Consider the following 21,494-nt stretch of genomic DNA (forward strand, 5'->3'; position numbering starts at 1 on the left):
TAAATCAACTGTTTGGAGATTTGAAGTGAGATTAGCAAGAATCCCTGCAGAGGACAAAAGTTGTGTACTGCGGAGGTGTAGACTGGACATAAGCTTGACTCGAGTCAGACTTGAGACACAAATCTGATGAGTTTAGACTCAACTTCAAAAATATCAAAAAAGAAACTTGACATGGACTTTAACACAAATGACTTGCAACTTCGGGGCGGCACGGTGGTGTGGTGGTTAGCACTGTTGCCTCACAGCAAGAGGAGACATGCAGATTGGGGACTAGGTTAATTGATAACTCTAAATTGTCCGTAGGTGTGAATGTGAGCGTGAATGGTTGTTTGTCTCTATGTGTCAGCCCTGCGATAGTCTGGCCACCTGTCCAGGGTGTACCCTGCCTCCCGCCCGATGTTAGCTGAAGCGGTTAGAAGATGAATGAATGAATGAATGAATGACTTGCAACTTCACTTGGACCTGAGGCTCTTGACTTAAAAGAGGCCAAGGACCCTTACACCAAAAAGAGATGGAGCGGGGACCCTCTACTATATCTATTTTATAAAACTGAAATAATTCTTGGAATATTTTTGGGCCTGTAGCTGCAAGGTCAGCAGTAGTTGTAGCATGGCCAGTTGCATTAGCCTCACCCTCTGCAATTTTATCAGTGGTTTCTGTGGGGGACTGTGTGTCTGAGTCTCTAAGTTACAAAACGATCCATCATGACTCACAAGAATGTCTGTGCACTTGGAATAGTAATACAGCGAATTGGCCAATACATTACAATGAAACATAAATCCAAACTAGTTCACCTCGCCGACAGTGATTTAGTGTAAGCTACTCAAATGATTGGAAGGATTCATGGGTAACAGTTAGCCCATCATCAGTGTTGTGTACTGTAAATGAAATTGCTTTTTTTCATGAGTAGGCTGATTTATCTTTGCTAATAATGTTAAATTCATGTTAATATTTATTTTTAAGACATATTTTATTTTTTTAAAAACAAACAAACAGACAAACAAAAAACTTAAATTATCAAAAAAAAGCACCCCTGCAGTAACTCTGGGGATCCACTAGGGGTTGCGGACCCCCTATTGAAGACCGAAGCCCAAAGATTAAAAAGTGTGTTATTTAAAAAGTGTGCCACAAATCAGTTCTTCACTTCCTGATTTGACTAATGTTAATGCTATTCATTCCCAGCAAGTCGACACGTAATTCCACAGATCCACTTTGTTTGGAAACAATCAGACAGCATTATGGGCTATGGGCTATGGGCAAAGAGCTAACATTATGGTATTGAGCGACAGCTGAAAAAAATGGTACCAAACATGATTTTGTTTGTACGCTGGCCAACAATAAATGGATTACAGAATGCAAAACATTACAAATTACAGATGGAGACACAATAACTTCCAACAAATTTGTATTACTGTTTTAACAAATGGATACAACTTTTCAAGATCATTCATGATTTTTGTAAATTTAATATTTTATTATTATTATTATTATCAGTGGTCCCAGTACAAGTGGTCGCCTCACAGCAAGAGGGTTCTGGGTTTGAATCCGCCGGCTGTGTGGAGCTTGCATGTTTTCTCCAGGTGCTCTGGTTTCCCTCCACAATCCTAAGACATGGGTTCACTGGTTACTCTTAATTGCCCGCAGGTGTGATTGTGAGTGTGAATGGTTGTCTGTCTCTATGTGTCAGTCCTATGATAGTCTGGTGAACTATCCAGGGTGTACCCCGCCTCTCGCCCAGTGCCAGGTGGGATAGGCTCTGGCACAACCACAACCCTGTAGCAGGATAAGTGGTTACAGAAAAAGGTTGTTAAAATGGCATTAGGTTTGGTAAAGAGGACATTATGACTTGTTTAAGACTTGAAACTCAAAGCTTGGGAATTAGGACTTGACTTTGGACTTGATTCAGGACTTGTCAGTCTCGACTTTGACCTTGACTCAAGTGCAAAGAGACTTGTGACTCGGAAAACAATGACTTCGGCCCACCTTTGATGTACTGTACAACAGTATGAATGTAACTGTACTGTCCTGAGGAATCTGTACACATGGTAAAAAGCTCTGTAGGATCTTTATATCTGATGCATCTTGTCCTGAGTCTGCGTGTCTGTGTTTGAGTTTTATTACTCAAAAGCAGCCAGGGACTGCATCAACAAATTCTGTGGGTTCTGCAGGAACTTCGTCTACATTTTTCTCGCATAGTTTTCACTCTTTATTTGGATTTCTCTGCCTGGTGTGCATGGCGGGAAAATGGGTCAAGAAAGGAAAAGAAGTTGCAGGGGGGTGAACAGAGTGGGGCCCACTGGTCTCTCAACATCCCTGTGCTGAATATGAAAATATATTATAGCATAATGTGTTCAGTATGCAAGCTTGAAGGAAACCATATGAAAAGATCCCAGACAAAGAGCCTTCTGTGTTCCAACTGACCCCCTCCCACCCTCATCCTTCGTCTGCTTCAATTCAGAGAGGGAGGGAGAGAGAGAGAGAGAGGAGAGGTAAAAAGGGGGAGGTGTGTGTGTGTGTGTGTGCAGAGTCGTAAGAACTGAAAAGGGGCAGTACACACACTCGCTGCCTCAAACAGCCAGACCCACCGGAGTACAGGTGAGCAGCATGACTAAACCAACACACACCAAACAGGAAGGAGTACAGAATCGTGGAGTTTTATCTGGCGCTGTGAAACTGTGATTGCTGCAGACTTTGTCACCTGCAGCCCATTATATTTATCTGTGCGGGGTAAGACACTATCTTTGTTTGGAGAGGGAGAGAGGAAGAGTGCAGGGGGAACGCAGTGAAGTGAAGCAGAAGAGGAGGGAAACTTTGAAAGTCTTTGTTTGAGTAGATGACAAACATCTGTGGCTGCTGTTTTTCCCCTCGGTGCAGGCTGCAGGCTCGCAGAAAGGGGGTTGGCTGGCTACATTAGCACTGTGGTCACTGATATCCAAGCCTATTGTCCTGACTGCATGGAGCCTGCTGTGTAGCCAGGTTATAGACTTGAACTGCACTGTGTAACATTAGATGGTGTATCCAATTAAATACCTGGCTGGAGCTGTATTGACTTACATATATAAGTAATTGCTTCCTGTTAACACAACAGGTGAGGCCTATTAACATCTTTACAGGGGGCATCTGCAGGTTTTCCATAGCCATATGTTGCCGTATATATATTCAGTAATGATACCCCTTTAGTTTGCTGTGACGGAAGATGCTTTGAAACTGTGGAAAACTCGTTTTGTCAAATGTCGTACTGTGAAGAGAATAACAATGCTAACAAGTCAATACCATGCCACAAATAATTCCTGCATCACTGATATTTTTGCACACATCTTAGATTTTAAAAAAGTACCTGCACTTTCTCTCTTTGATGTCTAACAGTTTTCAGATCATGATGATTGTTTTAGAAGGTTCCCCCTCTTGGCACGGGATCACACACACCCACTTCAAATATTTATCTTTGCCTCTTGAAGTTCTCCACCTGTGACTCCGAGTAGGATGAGCTCCACATGAAGCAGACACTTCATTACAAGGTTTCCCTCTGCATGATTTATGATCGCACGATTCCTAAAAGAGGAAAGAGAAGCAGAGAGAAGGAAACATTTGTGACTTTTATTGGAGTCTGTGCCTCGCAGTGTGCTAGATGTCAGTCATCAGCCAGCACAAGCCGAGGCATGTTGACTATCACAGCCTCCTGAGGAATTATGAACCAGGAATGCCAATTTTGGAGCACTACCCAAAATTATGTCGCAGTGCTGCGAGGGCCCTTGAATGGTTCTTTGTCTGAGTGTGAGCGAGAGGGAGAGCAAAGGGCCCTGCTAAAGCCCTTAGCATTAACGGCTGAATGATTTTTGCTTGCCAAACTGTAAAGGATCCAAGCAAAAGGAAAGAGATAACAAACACATAGCAGTTCTGCCCCAGAGGGATTGGCTCATAAAGGCTTGCCACTCAGTGTCGTGACCAGATGCCTCATTATAAGCTCTGTAACTGATACGCTTTTAAGCCTTACAGTAAAGGTTGGAATGCATGCTCACCTGACATCCACACATCTCACATACCTCAACACATGTGCGCCCAGAGCGACTGATGATGTGCAGATGCCGTACCTGAGGTGAAAATGCATGCAGCGTATGAGTTATTAGGTGGCTGACATGCTGTCTACAAGTTGGCTATTGATGCAGATGTGTAATAAATGTACAAGACAATGGCCATGAGGGACAAATGAATGATTACAGCTTGTACGGCTGCCAAAGCCATTTCTTTTGTGCGTCATCACTATGTTGCTGAGAGCTGTGGGATAGATTTGCTGTTCACTTATGGATCCATCATATGTTGACGATGTACAGGAACTCCGTGATTACACAGCACAGTGGCCTATGGGGCCAGACTGTAAATGATATCCTTGGCTGTAATCATGGAGGTCAATGGGTGGCACAGGAAAACTGTGCAGGGGTGGGACAGGTGGGCACCGTGAAATACCTTTTAAACTTCAAGGTAATTGGAGGGTGGGAAGGGATGACATCAGATCTCAGGTATGGCAAGTAGATAGGATCAGTTGGAGTGGGGTAAAAGTCACAATGGATTGTATATATAGCTAATTAGTCTCCACAAATAATGTTACATACTTAATGGAAAGTTACTTAGGTCAGGTTTAGGAAAGTAAAACATGGTGACAATGTACCATCGAATAACACAATTCCAAACACTGGTCTCCTGGGAAAGTCCTGCGTTGGCCTTCCTAGTTACATGGGTTATACATGAATTACTGGCTCATGCTTACATGGGACATGCACGAGCTATGGAGCATTACTTTCCAGAGATACACGAACAAACAGTGCATGAGAACAGCCTGCACAAATACAACACCCAAGCTGGGTATTAACAAGCTGAGACCAATGAAAAGAGGAGAAAAAAGAACAGATTGTGGCAGATGAGGTTTTCAAGAGTCCATATGTCTGTGTTTTTCTTTCCTTTTTTTTCAGCTAAGTCTCTGCTCATGTCAGTTTTGAGGGTCCTACATCTGCTCTTTGTCCGACAGTTAATAAATATTTGCAGACTGGATCAAAGACAAGTAATCAAACCATATTTTTATCAATCCGGCACAGCGGTGTTAGGACACGGCCTCAACATGTGTTCACCTCTTTTCTCGCTGATTACAATAAACATGAAATCTTGGAACAACAAAGACAAGTCTGAATAAAGAAAATGCAGCAAGATGAGGTGCTAATCTAAAAAGACATTGTCCGTCTCCGAGTGAGATCCGAACACATCTGGGGAAATCAAAGAGCCGTTGTCAGTGAGTCTAAACAATGACGGCCTTCATCTCTCCTCACTTGACACAATCACGCCAGCAAGCGAAAAGGGATTTTTGTTTCTTTCCTGCAGGGAGGTGGGGCAGTGTTTTGCTTGGGTTGATTGTGTTCAGGGGCCAATGAGCAGTCCTCCTACAGACTGTCATGACTCAGCTGTCATGTCAGAAGGAGAGCATCTCCACAAAACACAATCTTCAAGGGATGCAAACAAGTTAACGGAGCTTGCACACCTTCAGAAAAGATGAATGTGAGTGTGGTTGCGATGCCTCTAAGGAATTTCAAAAATAATGATTATGTGTGTAGTTCTCCGTGCAGCCCTCCCACTCCTGAGCACTACAGCGGTGACTCACGAGCAACAACAAATGCAACCGTGATTGGCTTCAAGGAGAGGCAAGTCTGATCAAGGAAAAGGACGTGCAAACACTGGTTTATCATTACAAACATCGCCAGAGGGTATTATTAGCTTTGAAGGGGGAACATGACACTGCAACTCTAATGAAATGCTTTATCAGATAAGAGGGAGGATGTGATAGATGTCAATTCAAATATTTGTTTGTCTCTTTACCTCATGTTGCCTGGAGATCTTTAATCTAAATCCACTTTGTCAGCACTCTGTATCACATCACAGACCCAGAGGCAGAGATAGGGCTAATTTTTTGGCAGGTTTAATAAACATTTCCGATCTTAAAGCCTGAACAAATTGTGACCTTCCTCCGTCTGCGGAGACAACACTGAGTTTATCACGTTCAGATTTTAATAAAGGCGTCTCCTCGTTTCCTTTTCCACCCTTTAAGCCTGACTGCAGTTCAAAGTGAGAACGCTGATCTTCATCTTGAAGGACAGAGAATTGGACTTTCATTGTCTCATAAAAAATGGAAATAGGTTGGGATTAATGCTTTTTGGAAGTAAACCAATTTTCGTTAAAAGTGACACACGAGCCAAACTGAGTGTATTAAAATGTTCTTTGAGCCACTTTTCTTTCTTTTTGGAGTCACCCACTGCAATTTATAAAAACTGCAGACTCTCTGTCTGCACAGAGGTCAGGTCACTTGGACTGCTTTCTAAAAACCATCACGGATAATACTTTAACTCCTGTACAAAGCAGTGGGTTTAAACTCATGCCATTACACAAAGGGCAATGATGGAAAATCGAGTAGGATTCTTGTACCAGCTGTTTGCCAAAGCTGCAGTTTGCCAAAGTTGTGGGTAGATGCAACATCCTGCTTTTGTCTTTGCAAAATGTCACATTTAAATAACATAATTGAAGAAAAGTTTGCTTAACTGAATTTTGACCTGCGTGTTTCTCTCTTTTTTTGCAGGTGGTTCTGGACAAAGAATGGACATGGAGAGAAATTAGACAAAGTACAGCGACCTTCCATCCTTTTATTTGCAGCTGAAACAAACAGTTTTTTACAGACTGGCTGAACAATCAGAACACAGACATCAAAATCTTTTCTACAAGGAGCAAAACAAACAAACTGTAACTCCGAATGGTGGAGCTGCCAACCGCAGAATTACTGTATTCATGACCAATTCTTGGTTCTGGTGTGCTGATGTATTTGAGTAATAATCAAAACTACCACCAGAAGAAATAAGAACTTTCCTTCTCAACTGTGGTTTTGTGAATAAACAAAGGAATGAAATTGATTATCCTGCCTTCAGAGGCCGTGTCTGGCTTTAATGTACAAGAAAAAACACAGAACTCCGGAATAAAGCAACTTTAATTGAATGCATTGGAGCTCTGAATACAAACCAGTCCCTGGAATGACCTTTCCAGAGTGATATGTTATTACTCACATGCACCTAACAGCAGGAAGCTGCCATATACACAGTTCCCCTTCACGTCACTGTAGAGTTATGATCTCCAAGATAAAGGGCAGATCCTTTTCTCCGAAAGAAAAATAATCTGCGGGCTGGAGATTGGGATGCAGACGAAAAGCATGTTTTGGTGACCAAAATAGCAGAGGAGGAAGAGCAACGTCTGGGAAAAGAGAAAAAGGAGTATTAGAGGGATGCGAATAGGGAAGACTGGACTGTTTCTCAGCCCCCTTTGCCAGATTTGCAACAGAGCACAACAAACTTGTGCAATTTTCGTGGCAGTTGTCCATGGGAACTCATCCAAGGCACATCGGATTTGACCCTCCTGGGAGGTCCTATTAGACAGAGAATAATACTTCATGAAGACCAAAGTAAAGCGCACTTCTTCTGTCAAATTTCGGCTGAATGCAGGACAACATTTGGAAGGATTACTGTTGAAAGGGAAGCCATAACCGGAAGCAGGAACCTGGAAAGCTGAGCTACTCCTTTCCTTGTCCATTTTTGTGTGTTGTCTTGTATTCCTAAACTTATTCACTGCCTGCCAGTAAGGACTAAAACTTCCATCTTCCAACTGGACCAACGATTGAGCTGCCTGGAACGAAGCACTCACATATCCCCCTGCAGAGGGCTTTTGTTTCTGCTGCAGCAGAAGCATTTCACCGTGGGTAGCGATGGAGATGGAGAAGGGACATACATCTATCAGGAGAGGAGTGAGCTGGAGCCCAGGAGGATTGAGAAAACCTCTACAGGCAACGCAAAACATGCATACCCCTGGGACAGAGTGCAATGCATCATGGGAGACAACAGGATTCAACAAAGAACAGATGAGCCGGAAAACAAGTAAGTGTTTGTTTATCTGGCGTTTGCTGTTCTAATTTGTGAGCCCAAGCAGCAGCACGAAAGTGTATCCTTACTCTGTTACTTCATAACACAGAAATGTAGTTGTAAATACATTTCTGGTGGTTTGCTTTGTAGTGCTGCCTTAATGCTACAGTATGTCTTGAACTACAGTATATCATATCTGAAAATCTAAAACTGAAGGGAGTAGACAGCGAATAGAGAAAACAGGCAGCCCTGCCTCCTCGCTGCAACTTGACACAGTGAAGCTCTCTATGAAACATCTGTTTCCACGCTGTGAAAATACAGGCTGCCCCAACAGCAATGGAAATGCAATCATGCATCACTGCTAAAGGGCAGTCTTAATATACAACACAGCCACTGACAATAATGGGCCAACTTGTGGCGAGAGCTGTTTGGAAACGTCTTCAGACCTTTCTTTCTACTTTTCACAGCTGTCAACTCCCAAAATAAGTAAGAATAAAAACACATTTTGTTGTTTTGTAGCAAAATGGAAAAAAACTGAAACAATACTCAGCTGGAAACATAATTAATCCTGACAAGTCTGTCAGATGCAGCATACAAAGAAAGCAAAAAGACATTGTGCTTTGAGGAAGCATATTAGAAAGGTCATGGCCATCAGATAACAGCCCCTGATACAGATCTATAGCCTGTGTACCTTACACTGTTCCCATCACTCATTGCTCGCTAATTAGCTTCCTCAAATGGAACGCAGGTCATCAAAAACAACACAGGAATGCAGTTAATATCCGACTACACCTTTGGTAACAAACAGAGGTAACAATATGAGCAGCAGAGCTCGGTCTTTTATTTCCCCCACAGGATCCACTGAGAGTTTAAGTCACATTCAGACGGTTTAGATCCCAGGACCCCTGTTAATCCTTGTCTTTCCATACCGCTTCACACATCACCCACGGGGGCCGGTGCTGTCATCCCCTCTCACCCCACAGCCATCGCCCAGAGAAAGATAACATCCGACAGGGTAATCTGACCTTTGATACACAAATGCAGGGCTGGCCCCCTGACTTAAATCCTCCCGCTGTGGGGGCAGTTTGCCGTCTGCTCTCACCCACGCAGGGATGAGGTAGGGAAAGTTGGAGGTAGGGAAAGAGGGGGATGGACAATGGGATGTGGTGGCTCTTGCATCATTTGCTGAGGGCTGAGTTTTGTCTCTGCTGGAGGACAGGAAATTCCTATCCTGCCCTTGCAGGTTGGAGCGCAGGGCCCAGGGGGGTTCAGAGAGGGCAGACACTTGGTTGGGGAGAGAGTGCGCAATAAACACACTTACATGGTGATATCCAGACAGACACAGAGGGCAGCAGAGGTCAGGAGCTTGATCTCTGGAGTCTCTGCGATCTAATCCATACACACATTTACTGGAGTGATTCTGGTCTCCCCTTCCACTTCAAAGGCTGCTACAAGAGTCAGACACTTCCCTGCCATGACAGGACATTACACAGAGATAAGCCGCTCAATACTTGCCATTGATTGGACACCTCTCCACAACTGTCAAAACAAAGTGCAGTCTGTGTGCAACTGCTAAAACATCAATACTTTAGCAACACAAGCCCCTGAGCTCTTTTCTCCAGGGCATGTCTCCGTTTTTTATAATTAGTGGAAACCCTGTGGAGGTGGTGGTGCAGATTTTTTAAAAGTGAAACAGAGCTGGAGGCTGAATGACAGACAGCACAGCCTCCAGCTACAGACCACCTCCCTCCCTGGCTGCCTGTCTGCCTGTCTGTGTGCTGCTGGACTGCGGAGGGAAAGAAATCCGATCCCGTGCCTCGCTGCAGAAAGGGGGTGTGAAGCTATCAGACGCAGTTAAATTGAAAACTCTTGTGGAAGTACAACAAAACAGCGGAGCTCTGAATTTGAACATGAAAAAGGTAAGGGATTAGGCACTAAATTGGATCCGGCGAGATAAATGAAACTTTAAGTTAACTTTGGGAAGATTTTATAGGCTTGGATTAAATCAGGACAGCCTGTGCTTGGCAGTGCTGTGAAGAAATATGACTTGTTAGTAGCAGCTTGTTGTTTTTGTAACTGAAGCTACCGTCCATAAACTTTACTTTCTTTACTCATAAAGTTAAAACCGAACTAGATGTAACTTTTTAGTGTTTTTGTTTAATCAGTTCCGCATGAGCTATGTAGTATGTCACTTTACAGTTAATTTATTCATCTATTGGTTGTTGATTAACGCTTTAATTATTCATAAATTAGTGGGGCACCATGACTTAATGCTTGGTGTCATTTAATCATCTAACAACCAGAGTTTTCTACACATTACTATCAAATGAACTGAAAAATAAATAAACAAATAATCAAAAGTCCACATTCCATAGAGAGTATCACATAGTTTTACTATTTTAGTCATGATATAAATCACTGATGGGATTTGCACCTGCGTGTTACTTGATAACCAGTCTGGCTCCCACTAGAGGTAGATGTTTACAGTGAGGGGACATTTCATTTCAAGCCTCACTGCCCTGGCCCTGCTATATCCAGGTAGTTTGAATTATGAAAATAAAATCGCTAATAAAAATGTCACTGGGATCTGTGGTGCTATCCCCACCCATGCTGATAAAAGGCACTGAATATACAGTAAGTACCTGTGTGGTATGCGTGGGTTCATTTTTCTGCAGCAGTCTATAAAGGAAGGTGATTTATGCTCATGCCAATAGTGGTGAGAGTACTGCTTGTTTAAAGGGTTGTGTGATAATGCTTTCATTCTTGTTATAATGTTGTGAAATCTAGGAAGTTGATTGATGTGTTTCCCTGTAATTGTGTCACGTTCTGTCTTTCCTGTGTCAGCGTCAGGTTGATTGATTTAACAAACTGATGCTGACACCAGCGTATTTTGTAGAAATAACCGTCATCACAAAGGGTATAATTTTGTGCATATGAATGCACTGCAAATGCTTATAATCCAGAAGGGCCCCACAGTCCCTCTTTATGTATTAAAGCAATACAATGATAAACACATGCTGTTGAACTTTGGATGGATTCATGTGCAACTCACGGGTCACCTACAAAGAGTTAATTCAATTACTGTGAGGGCAGACTGAGAGTCTGTAAAATCAGTGACAGATGCATATTATTCCCTTTTACTGGGGGAATGATCATGTCAGCTTTATACTCTGTGCCAGGAAAAACTGCATGTGGAATGAGCTCCATAGGAAAGCTTAACAAGTGATTGATTTACACATAATTATTGTGATTGGCACATGATTACATCAAATAATGTAGCTGTCTGGATCCGTCACCTTATTAAATGAAGAAGGAGTCATGGCTCAGCTGTCTGACAGACCTCCCGGTGAGACGTCAAATATCTTCCACCAGTCAGAGTAACATAAATTAGCTGAAAAATCTACCAGATGTGTCACCACAACCACTTATTCTCGTTTAAATTGTGCATATAGAGCGTATGAATGTTTTATTCTGTTAAATAAAGCAAAAATGCAGCTTTGATTTTCCTCTTGTGAACTCTGAAGCATGATGTAGTCCCTATATTTAAGATGGGAACACTTGATTGTATAGTATGTTTATAGGCAGCAGTCGAAAGATGTCATTTTTGGGAGCCGTAGATTGTAAAAATGGTCTATTAAGGGTTGGAGCTGCAGTATTGCACAAATTAACTACAGAGAGAAACCAAAGGCATGTTGGAAGCTCAGGCGGGGAGTTTTCTCGGCGGTGGAGGAATGCTCAGGGAGGGACTACAGCAGATGGCAGAGGAAATAGCTCCACTGCCTGGAATGAAGCTCTTAAGCTCAGAAAATAAACCGTCAATTTTAACACAGACATGTATCATCTCATAATCTCAAGGCAATCAGCAAAACTGCTACATCAGAGTGAGACATGATTGACAACAACTTCTTTTAGAGACACTGACCTAGATTGTTTTATTAACTTCAGTCAACAAGCGTATTAAAATGCTTCCCCGCCTATGTCTGTTAGTCTTTGTCTACAGCCCCGGTCTACTGAGTCAAGTGTCCACAAAGTCGTATTTTCTTCTCGCTGGGTTGGTTGGAATCAAAAGGAAAGCGCAGCAAAGAACAATCAAAACCATATGGTGCAGAAACAATTATGTGGGTTTTTAAAAGAGAATATTTAATCCCAGACTTGTTAAAAATTTGTCCTTGCTGGTTCTCTCTATTTGTACATAAAAGCAGTTTGGTGAGCTTTAATTAGATGTTGAGGGAGTTGTCTTTGTTTGAACAGTAGATGTAGCGCATTGCTAAGTCTCCCAAAGTTAGGATCTCCTTTTATCATTAATCAAACATCTCTGTTGTGGAAAAAAAAGGACCCTTGGTTCTCTCATTGATCAGGCTTTTTTCTCCCTGTCTCTTTCACTCCAGATCTGACCAGGAGCGCCAGTTTATCAGAGAAGGAGCTAAAGGAGGCTCGTGTCAGGAGTCAGATCATCGCTGCTCAGCTCACAGTCCCTTCCAACTCCAGCTCCAGAGGCGTGCAGCTCTTCAACCGGCGCAAGCAGAGAGTCAACGCCTTCACGCTTGAAAGCTGTGGAGAAGGGTCAGAGGAGGACAGAGCTGAGAATGTGAAAACAGAACCCTCATCTAACAAACTAACATGGGCAGAGAGGAGCACTGAGGAAAAGGATAGAGTCCTGAACTTAAAGAATAGCGCTAGCAAGCCCCTTTTGTCACCACCTGGGACACATTCAGTAGGTGATATCATGGAGGAGCCGAGTAAGGATTTCCACAAGGAAGAGGACATGGAAGACAATGTTATCCAAGAGAGACATTTCCTTCCTGTCAAGGAAGAGCAGGAGGAAGAGGAGGAGGCAAGAGATAGAATCCACGAGGAGCTTAAGGACAAAAACAAGGATGAGATTCCCCCTGGAAGTAATAAAACTGGTCCAGTTTTGATGGGGCATGCTGAGGGGCAGGCAGAGATAAATGGGGGCCAAACAGGGCCAGTTCCCCCTGGAAAGCTTCATAATGGCTGCCACAGTACTTCTGGACCTGAGCGGGTGTCTGCGCCCACAACCAAACAGACAAGCACCATCATTAATCGGACTGCCAGGCCCTTTTTTTCACCGCTGACAGTGCAGTCTCCAGAGGCAGCCAGCCCTGTCACAGAGATCCCCCCTCCTCCTGCCTACGCCACTCCTCCTCTTCCTTCTTTCACTGCTCCCCAACCTTTGGCGTTCTCACCACCCCCTCCTCCTCCGTCATACCCCACACCTCCTTTACCAGCCTTTACAAACCAACCTCCGCAGACCTACTACTCCAGTCCACCTCCGATGTCTCCTGTCATGTCCCCTCCACCATCCCAGTACCCCATGCCTTCTGTATCTCAGTACCCACCCATGCCCCATTACGGCCCTCCCACAGCCCCAAAGCCCTCCGCCTTCGTTCCTCAGCCTGCTGGAGAGAGGAAGCCGATAATACAAATTAAAACAGGAATACTGGAGGAGGGTGCTGCTAGAAGGGGAAGTAGGAAGTCAATGTTCACATTCAAAGAGAAGACAGTGGTAGCTCCGAACCCTGAGCTGCTCTCCTTGGTGCAGGGGGCGGATGAAAGGAAGAAACACGGACAAAGATCTGTGCCTGAGCCAGCATCTGAAGAAGAGTTATTGGCGCTAGGTGCAGAGGCCTCCAACTTTCTTGCCAAGGAGGAGGAAAGGGCCGAGGAGGCAATAGCACCAGAGTGGGCTTCTTGCCTCAAGACCTCCAGGACCCGTCCGAGGGCAGAGCACAGGCCGGAGCAGACCCTCACCAATGTATCAGGAAAGGGGGCTGAACTGTTTGCCAAGCGTCAGTCCAGGATGGAGAAATATGTCATTGAGAAGCAAAATGCAGGACAAAGGAGGTCTCCTTCTCCTACAATGTCGCTGCCACCATCTTGGGTGTACCCATCAAACATGCCCGGCAGGGTTAAAGCCATGGCTAAAAACTCTGACATGAGCGCTCAAGTTTCACAAAACGTAAAGGCTCAACAAGCAGTCAAGCAAAAACCAAGGCAAAGAGCTCCAGCGCCAGAGCCAATTCCAGAACCTTCTCCTCTAGAAAATGGCTGCTCCAAGATAGAGATGGACTTGTCAAGGCACCGGCCCTACCAGCTTTCATCTTCCCTCTTCATCCTTAACCCAGTCAAGGACCCCATGAGTACCCTACCCAAAGGAGCGCCACAGTCCAAGAACCTGATATCTACCCAGCCTTTCTCTCGACAGACCTCCTTACCTAATAACCCTCCTTCTCACTTCAGTGCCCAATGTATGTCTCCACAGCTGCCCCTCAGCCCCACAGGAGGAGGAGGAGCAGAATATCCACCAAATCCAGCTTATGGGCAGCCAAGGATCAGCTCTCCGGCCTTTTCTCCAGAGCGAGTATCCTCTCCTCGGTCAGGGATCCAGGCACCGAGGCCCAAATTTTCTGCCAAGACTGCAGGGATTACACCGCAGGTGTGGAGACCCTCTCTGTACCGTTTTTAAAAAATGTGTTTACATCTGAGGGATGGTTGAAAAACTGAAACTGGTTTTAGTTGGGCTGAAGTTTACAGTTTGCTACATTTTTTTTTGTTCAATTCGTGCCTTCTTCTAGTTTTGTAGTTATATAACAGAGTGGAATCTTTTTACGTGTGAAATGTTTTAATCCTCACATGTATCAGAAAACAACTGTCTGTTTCTTACAAAATTATCAAAGGGAATACATCTTAATTGTTAAGTGAATTTATAATTGTATTTGTTACACAGTAACAAACGTCCATACAGCAGTAATTAACTATCAGTTAGAATAAAAATGTGCCTTAATGTAATCAGATAAGTTCCGTACCCAAAGCCGCTAAGCACGTCAGCACTAAAATACTTCAGTTTTCAGTATGTTTTAAAATATGATGAGAAACAACCTCACACTTTTTCCACTTTGTCTCCCAATTCTGTTGGCACCAGGGTGATGCTGCTTCACAAAGCACTTTAACAGATGGTCTGGCATCTGCTTTATGATCTATGATTTGCAATTTAATGCAGCTCACTGACATGAAAGTTGCAGCGAGAGAACTCCTTTTATGTCTTTATGTCTTGAGGGTAATTTACTCCACTTTGCAGCGTTTTTTACCTAAATATACGGTGTGTACTTGTATTCTTTGATGTTTCAAATCTGGAGGCTGCATACTAATTTGCATCACGGACCTACATATATATTGTTTTCGTGACTTAAAGTAGTAATTCCAGAAATATATTTTTTCCACAGGACATCATCAATCACTGTTGTTTTAGACGACAGGTTTTGTTTCATTTCATAAACTTTGATTCACTGCTCTCTCCTGCTGTTATCCTGTCTTTTACGGTTGATTTTTCTGTGTGAGAGTGAGTCTTTCCTTCTCTGATTAAAACTTTATGCTAACACTCTGCTGTGACCTCTTTCTCCTTTTTCTCATTTCCTGACTTCACTGGCTTCTTTCAACTATTAATTTCACTGTTATGTGTTTGTTATTCCACTTTCCTGCCTTTCCTGCAATCACGGCAAACACTTGGACACGCTAATAAATGCTAGGCCTCTGTTAAGCATAGAGATAATTTGCAGCAGGGGGCAGATCTATTTTGGAACACAGTATGTGACATTTAAATTTAAATAACTGTTTCAGCTTTTCATTGCAAGACATGTTACACTGTTATGAGAATCAGAGTTATGTGAGTTAGTGTTAAGACCTGACCCTTGGTCTCAGACATTCAGACAAATGGATTGACCTATGACCTTGACCTTGCTTCTTTCACAGATGCCCTGAACTTTTGAAATGTAACCGGTAACATTAAGACCATAACTTCTCAGGACACTGAGCCTGGCTGTTCTCTCTAAAGACAGTCTTCATATTATTATTACGAGTAGAGGTAGTTTGCTCATAATTAGTATGTGCATAAGATGGAATGCTGCCCTTGCTCCAGTCGAGTAACTTCATATCCCCGTAAAGGTTAACCACCTCAGGAAGGCCAGATGACAGAAACCTGAGAGAGACACTAAAGACCTGGCCTATGTGTACTGACAGCCAGGCTTATGGAGAAGAAGAAGGGAGTATAGAGAGATGACCTGAGTGCCACTGGGGCTCAGGCATAACAGATACATAACATTTTACCAAAATAGATTCATAAAGTATAATTAAAATGCGTCTTACTGAAAAAGGTCAGGGTATGTGTTACTGTAAAATATTGGTCTTTTTTGAGTTTACGCAGAACAAAATATTTTGGTCATGGTCAAAACTTCAGAATTTACATAATGAGGACATCTATTTTTATGAAAGTTGTATTGCAGTCTCTTATTTTTGCAGATTTGTGAGTTGTATTTCCAACTGTATGTTTCCAAGGGTCTAAAAAAACATTGTTTGTTATGGTCCAACAGACACCAAAGGATTCCTCACCAGCTGAAACCCCCACTGAGACTCCTACGCCAACCTGGACGCCCAGCCTCACCAGACGTTTCAGCAGCCCAGAGGGCCCCACTGGGGCCTGGACTCCCAGCCTCCAAAGTAATCGGCCCTCCACCACCATCTCCAGTCGCTCCGTTACTTCCCCTGTATCCTCTCCCAGGGGCACAAGATGCCAGTCCCCTATGGCCAGTCAGAATATCCAGTTTTCCACTGCTACCTCCACTGCAGCATCCAGACCCCCCCAAACATCAGCCGCGTCTCGACGCTCTCCGTGGGGTTCAAGATGTCAGTCCCCAGTGGTGAGCCAGAATACTCAGTCCTCCAGCATCACCTCCACACCTGGTTTCAGACCATCCCAAACTTCTACGACTACTTCTCCTCCTTGGAGTTCAAGATGCCAGTCCCCAATGGTAAGCCAACATACTCAGTCTTCCACTGTCACCTCCACGTCAACACCCAGACCCTCCCAGACATCTACAGCCACATCCCCTCGCTCTCCTTGGGGATCAAGATGCCAGTCCCCTATGGTGAGCCAAAATACCCAGTCTTCCTCCATCTCCTTTGTTCCCTCATCCAGACCATCCCAATCATCCACAGTCACATCTCCTGTCTCTCCTCCCTGGGGCTCACGTTCCCAGTCTCCTGCACTCTCTCATACCAGTTTGTCCTTCTCCACCACTAAACCTCTGTACACATCTTCTGCCACCTCACCCCCACCCAAAGACAGTCGCTGCATGTCCCCCATTATTAACAACCCAGACTCTAAAGCCAACCATCGTCTGCTGGCCAAGAACATCATCAATGCAGCCAAACGTAAAAACAGCCCCTCCCCTGGAGCACTGAGCGGTCACAGCCTCCCCATCTCACCTCTGGGAAATTCCCACCATGGCTATGACTGTCACAAACCACCCATCAGCCCTTTCCAGTCACGGGCATTTGGGGCCCAGTCCCCTACCTTCACCAGCCCTCCCCAAACCCCCACACAGAGGATCTGCTCTCCTGTGAGGCTCTACAACACTCGGTCTCTCACCGACTCTGATGCCTCTGTTGAGTCTGAAGACTCAGGCCTCCGATCGCCTGGCCTGCACTCCTACAACACCTGCCCCCGCGGCTGGGGAGGTAGCCTGAGGGTGAAGCGAAGCACCGTCTCCACTGACCTGTGAGGGTGTTTCTGGAAGGCAGTCAAAGCACGAATTCTGCTTTCATAGACTTTTTGGGGCATTGGATCAACCAGTAAGAGTTTCTGATGGTATTTCATCAGACTAATAGAAGATACCTTTCTGTAACTTTGATTACCGATCTTGGACAATGGTAAATGTTGTATTAAGGTAGAATTAGTATTTTATATGACTCACATTCATAGTATGGACTGACAAGAACAAGCTTTTTACCCAATGCAGTTGCTGTGGCTTGTACGCTTCTTACATACCAAAAAGACTCAAAATACAGTAACCAAAGATATTTGAATTCACTTCAGTTAATGTTATACTTTCTACGCCTTCACAACAAACTCACATTCACAGACACTTTTCCAGTTAGATAACATTTAAGTTAATTGTTTTTGAAATGTTATTAATGAATTATCAATATGTTTGCTTGTCTGATGCAAGTCAAGATGGGAAGAGACTTAAAACATTTTAAAGGGACAGTTCACCCCATAATCAAAAATATATTTTTTTCATCTTGCCTGTAGTGCTGTTTATCAGTCTAGATTTCCTTAGTGTGAGTTGCAGAGTGTTGGAGATATCTGCCATAGAGATGTCTACTTTCTCGTGAATACAATGGAACTAGATGGCACTCAGTTTGTGGTGCTCAAAGCACCAAAAAAATCCTACCTTTTCATATATGGACACGTTCATTAAATAAGCATTCAACGCCACATTTCAACCACATAAAGACCGGCACACAGAGCAATTATTACCCTGACTTTGGCCTCAGCAGACGAGTCATATATTCACACAAGTCTGTAAACTCGCCACGGGAAGGCCACACCAACACTACTGCTAATTTGTGACAGTCATGCTAGCCACCTGCTTGCATTCATCTAGCGTGCATCTACTCATGAGAGGCTCGTGCTGGTGACAGCATGAGTTGTAAACAGTTAAGGAGAAAGTAAATACTTCCCACATGAAACTGCTCACAACAAGGTCTGTGGATTATCTTGAGTGACCGGGTCATTATTTCTGTGAAGTGACATTGCTGTTGAGCTTTTCAAATGTATTTTTTTAGCACCTTGAGCACCACAAGCTGAGTGCCATTAAGATCCATTATATTCTAGAGGGGTCAGACATCTCCAACACTCGACAACTCACACTGAAACAATCTAATTTAATTAATAGCACTACAGGTAAGAGGAAAAACATTTATTTTTTGATTTAAGAGTGAACTGTCCCTTTAAGGTACAGAAGGGACACAAAAAATGAGTCATGTGTAAATATACAGCTCATTGGACTGTACAGTAAAGGATCAAATTAAACTATACAGCGAATAATGCCTTAGATTAGTTGGGTAAAATGATTTTCCATAACGTTTTCCCATGACAAAGATACAGTGTTAGCTGGGACACATGCTGTTCACTTTATCATACATGTTCACAGTGCTCACCACAGTTTTTTATCCATTTTAATCAACAGGAAATAAATCATATGCATAATTATCGCAGTGCAATAATCAATTTAACGCAGCGTATGTTATGTATGTTATATGTTGCTTCATGTACTGCATTTGCTAAAATGAATGTAAGCTTTACAGAGAGATTGACGGAGAATGATGAGGAGATGCAGAGTTATGTGGAGGTTAGATGGGGCATTGACGCACCTGATTAATCAAGCACTGTTTCCATGATTCACGAGAAAAAGACTAATAGGTTTTTTGTTTTGTTTAAACCAGGGGTGATAAAACTTATTTTAGCCCATGAGCTACATACATCTTGATTTGATCTCAAGTGGGCTGGACCAGTAGAACTATTGCATAATAACCTATAAATAACAACCCCTCCACGTTTCTAAGTTTTTCCATATTCAGTGAGTCTAATACTCACAGTCATTTTTCCGTACATTTCCACTCCTGTGTAGTAATGCAGGCATCACCAACCAGCATTAAGTGGAAGCTATTGAGGAAGCAGGTTAACTTATTCCCTGCCTTGCAAACCATTTTCAAATCAAATGATTTGGCAGTGCCTTAGCAATAGGCTTCCACCAATACTGTTTTCAGATAGAAGTCTGATCCAGATTTTTTTGTACTGAAGCTGCTAGTTGCCAATATTTTGCACAATGTTCAGTATCTTTAAATAGGACCACAATAAGTATTTGTTTTTTCAGAGAACTGTATTCTGGTCATGGCGGAAAACTGCATGAAGTAGGCTACTTATCGTTTAACACATCTTAGCCTTCACAAGTGCATCAATATTAGGTGTGCAAAGTCATCCAGTGGGCCAGATTGGACCCTTTGATGGGCCGATTTTAGCCCACAGACTGTATGTTTGACACCCCTGGTTTAAACATCGATGACTACAAATTCAGTGAACAAATATTAGCTATCAACATGTAATGGCATATTGATTGTAATATTCATATTGAAGACCAATGTTTGTATGCCTGAGTTTTTTTGTGGACCACCTGTTATGTCTTTCATGAGGAACAATTAACGTTTTGTGCCTGTACTTATTGTACAAAGTGCCTGTTTGGATGAGGTTTAGGAGCAAATGCGTATGTCAGAGAAGGTACAACTAAATGTTGTTAAACGTTCATGGGAAAAAAGGTGAGAAGAATGTTGTATGTTGTGAAATATTAACCGAAGTGTTTGTGGGGAAAAAAGGATAAGAGGAATGGACTGTATTTTAAATACACACTTAACTTTAATGTGCATTCTCTTTAACTTCTGAAGTTTCTTGTTATACTTGATTTGCACTTCTGTTCATTCCATTTCAATGGCATTGTTTAAAACTTGATTTGCTCAAACAGGTGTCGTTCACAATACACATATAAATGACTGTAACACTGAGAACATTATGTTGCAAGATGGTGGCAATTAGCTGTAAACCTGCCTGCTGCCTTCAAAACACAACTGGCTTTCTGTTTCATCCATTTTAAACCATTCCCATCTTGCCTACTCCTGGACCAGCACACACAACAGATCATTCCTACACTCCTTGACATGTAGGCCAAAAGCATCAGCACATTTCTAAATATTTACTTCTATGTGTCTTTTGAGTGACAGGGACACCTGCAACACGGTGACCTGGCTCCTTCAGCAGGATTAAGCCTATTGCTGTCACGGATTGGTTTCAACCTGGGTCACCTTTGGACAAACGAAACACCACCGTCATCCTCAAATCATTGCATTTTGGACTTTTGCAAGCAGATTTTTTGGGGGGTGGTGGGGTTCTGTGATTGCATGCCTGCATTTGTATCCCATTTTTCTCTCATTTCATAACTGTATGATGTCTGAAAACAAATGCAAAATAAAAGGTGATGACACACAAATTAATACAATGTATGGTTAGTCTCTTATTATACTTAATAACACCCTAATTAATTAATTAATCAAGTAATAATTGTAAATAGTGTAAGCTGGAGTAGTAGTTTTTATCTTTAAATTTATAGTGCCACACATTTATATTGTTAAATTAGTGTTTTGATATTTAATTAATGTATCCTTATGCAGTAATAAGGATAAAAATACAGTATGTGACAAATTCAGGGCTGCAGTAATCCTGTACAGTGCCATTCAAAATTTAAAGGATTCATATTTCAGCTGGTCCTTACATAACCCTTTAATGCACTCAAGGGCTTAGGTTTGGTTTCAACAGGGGGGAGACACGTGAAACAGGGGGGCTGGGGGTCCTCTGCCATTTTGAACATCAAACACTTTATTTCCTGCATTCTGGTGAATGTTTATGCACCAATTTGTAGCTATTCTGCATCAATTTATGGTGTAAATGTCTTTAATTTAAATGCATCTCAGCCACTCCATAAAAACTGCATGGTCCTTGACTTAGTATTGATGCAGTTTAATAGCTGGAATGAGATGCTATGATGATAACTTGACATAATACATAAAAACGAGATGAATACCCTTTGAATAGACTCAAGTTAAGTACGTGCAGGATCACCCACCATATTTGCAGACATACTTCTT

At 42.9% G+C, this 21,494-nt stretch overlaps 1 protein-coding gene across 2 annotated transcripts; it reads left to right on the plus strand.

The window, feature by feature from the left end:
- Positions 1-2,481: 2,481 nt before the first annotated feature.
- Positions 2,482-20,842, plus strand: LOC125894763 (synaptopodin). 2 transcript variants are annotated; one of them, XM_049586346.1, is made up of 4 exons: positions 2,482-2,595; positions 6,617-7,955; positions 12,329-14,397; positions 16,328-20,842. In XM_049586346.1, the coding sequence occupies exons 2-4, from the start codon at positions 7,787-7,789 to the stop codon at positions 17,516-17,518; spliced, it is 3,429 nt and encodes a 1,142-aa protein (XP_049442303.1). In that variant the 5' UTR covers positions 2,482-2,595; positions 6,617-7,786; the 3' UTR covers positions 17,519-20,842. The 2 variants fall into 2 exon arrangements, with proteins under 2 accessions (XP_049442303.1, XP_049442304.1); XM_049586347.1 differs by lacking the exon at positions 2,482-2,595 and adding an exon at positions 2,601-2,727.
- The last annotated feature ends 652 nt before the right edge of the window (positions 20,843-21,494 follow it).

Source organism: Epinephelus fuscoguttatus, linkage group LG9, assembly GCF_011397635.1.
Source record: "Epinephelus fuscoguttatus linkage group LG9, E.fuscoguttatus.final_Chr_v1".
Classification (NCBI taxonomy): Eukaryota; Metazoa; Chordata; class Actinopteri; order Perciformes; family Serranidae; genus Epinephelus; species Epinephelus fuscoguttatus.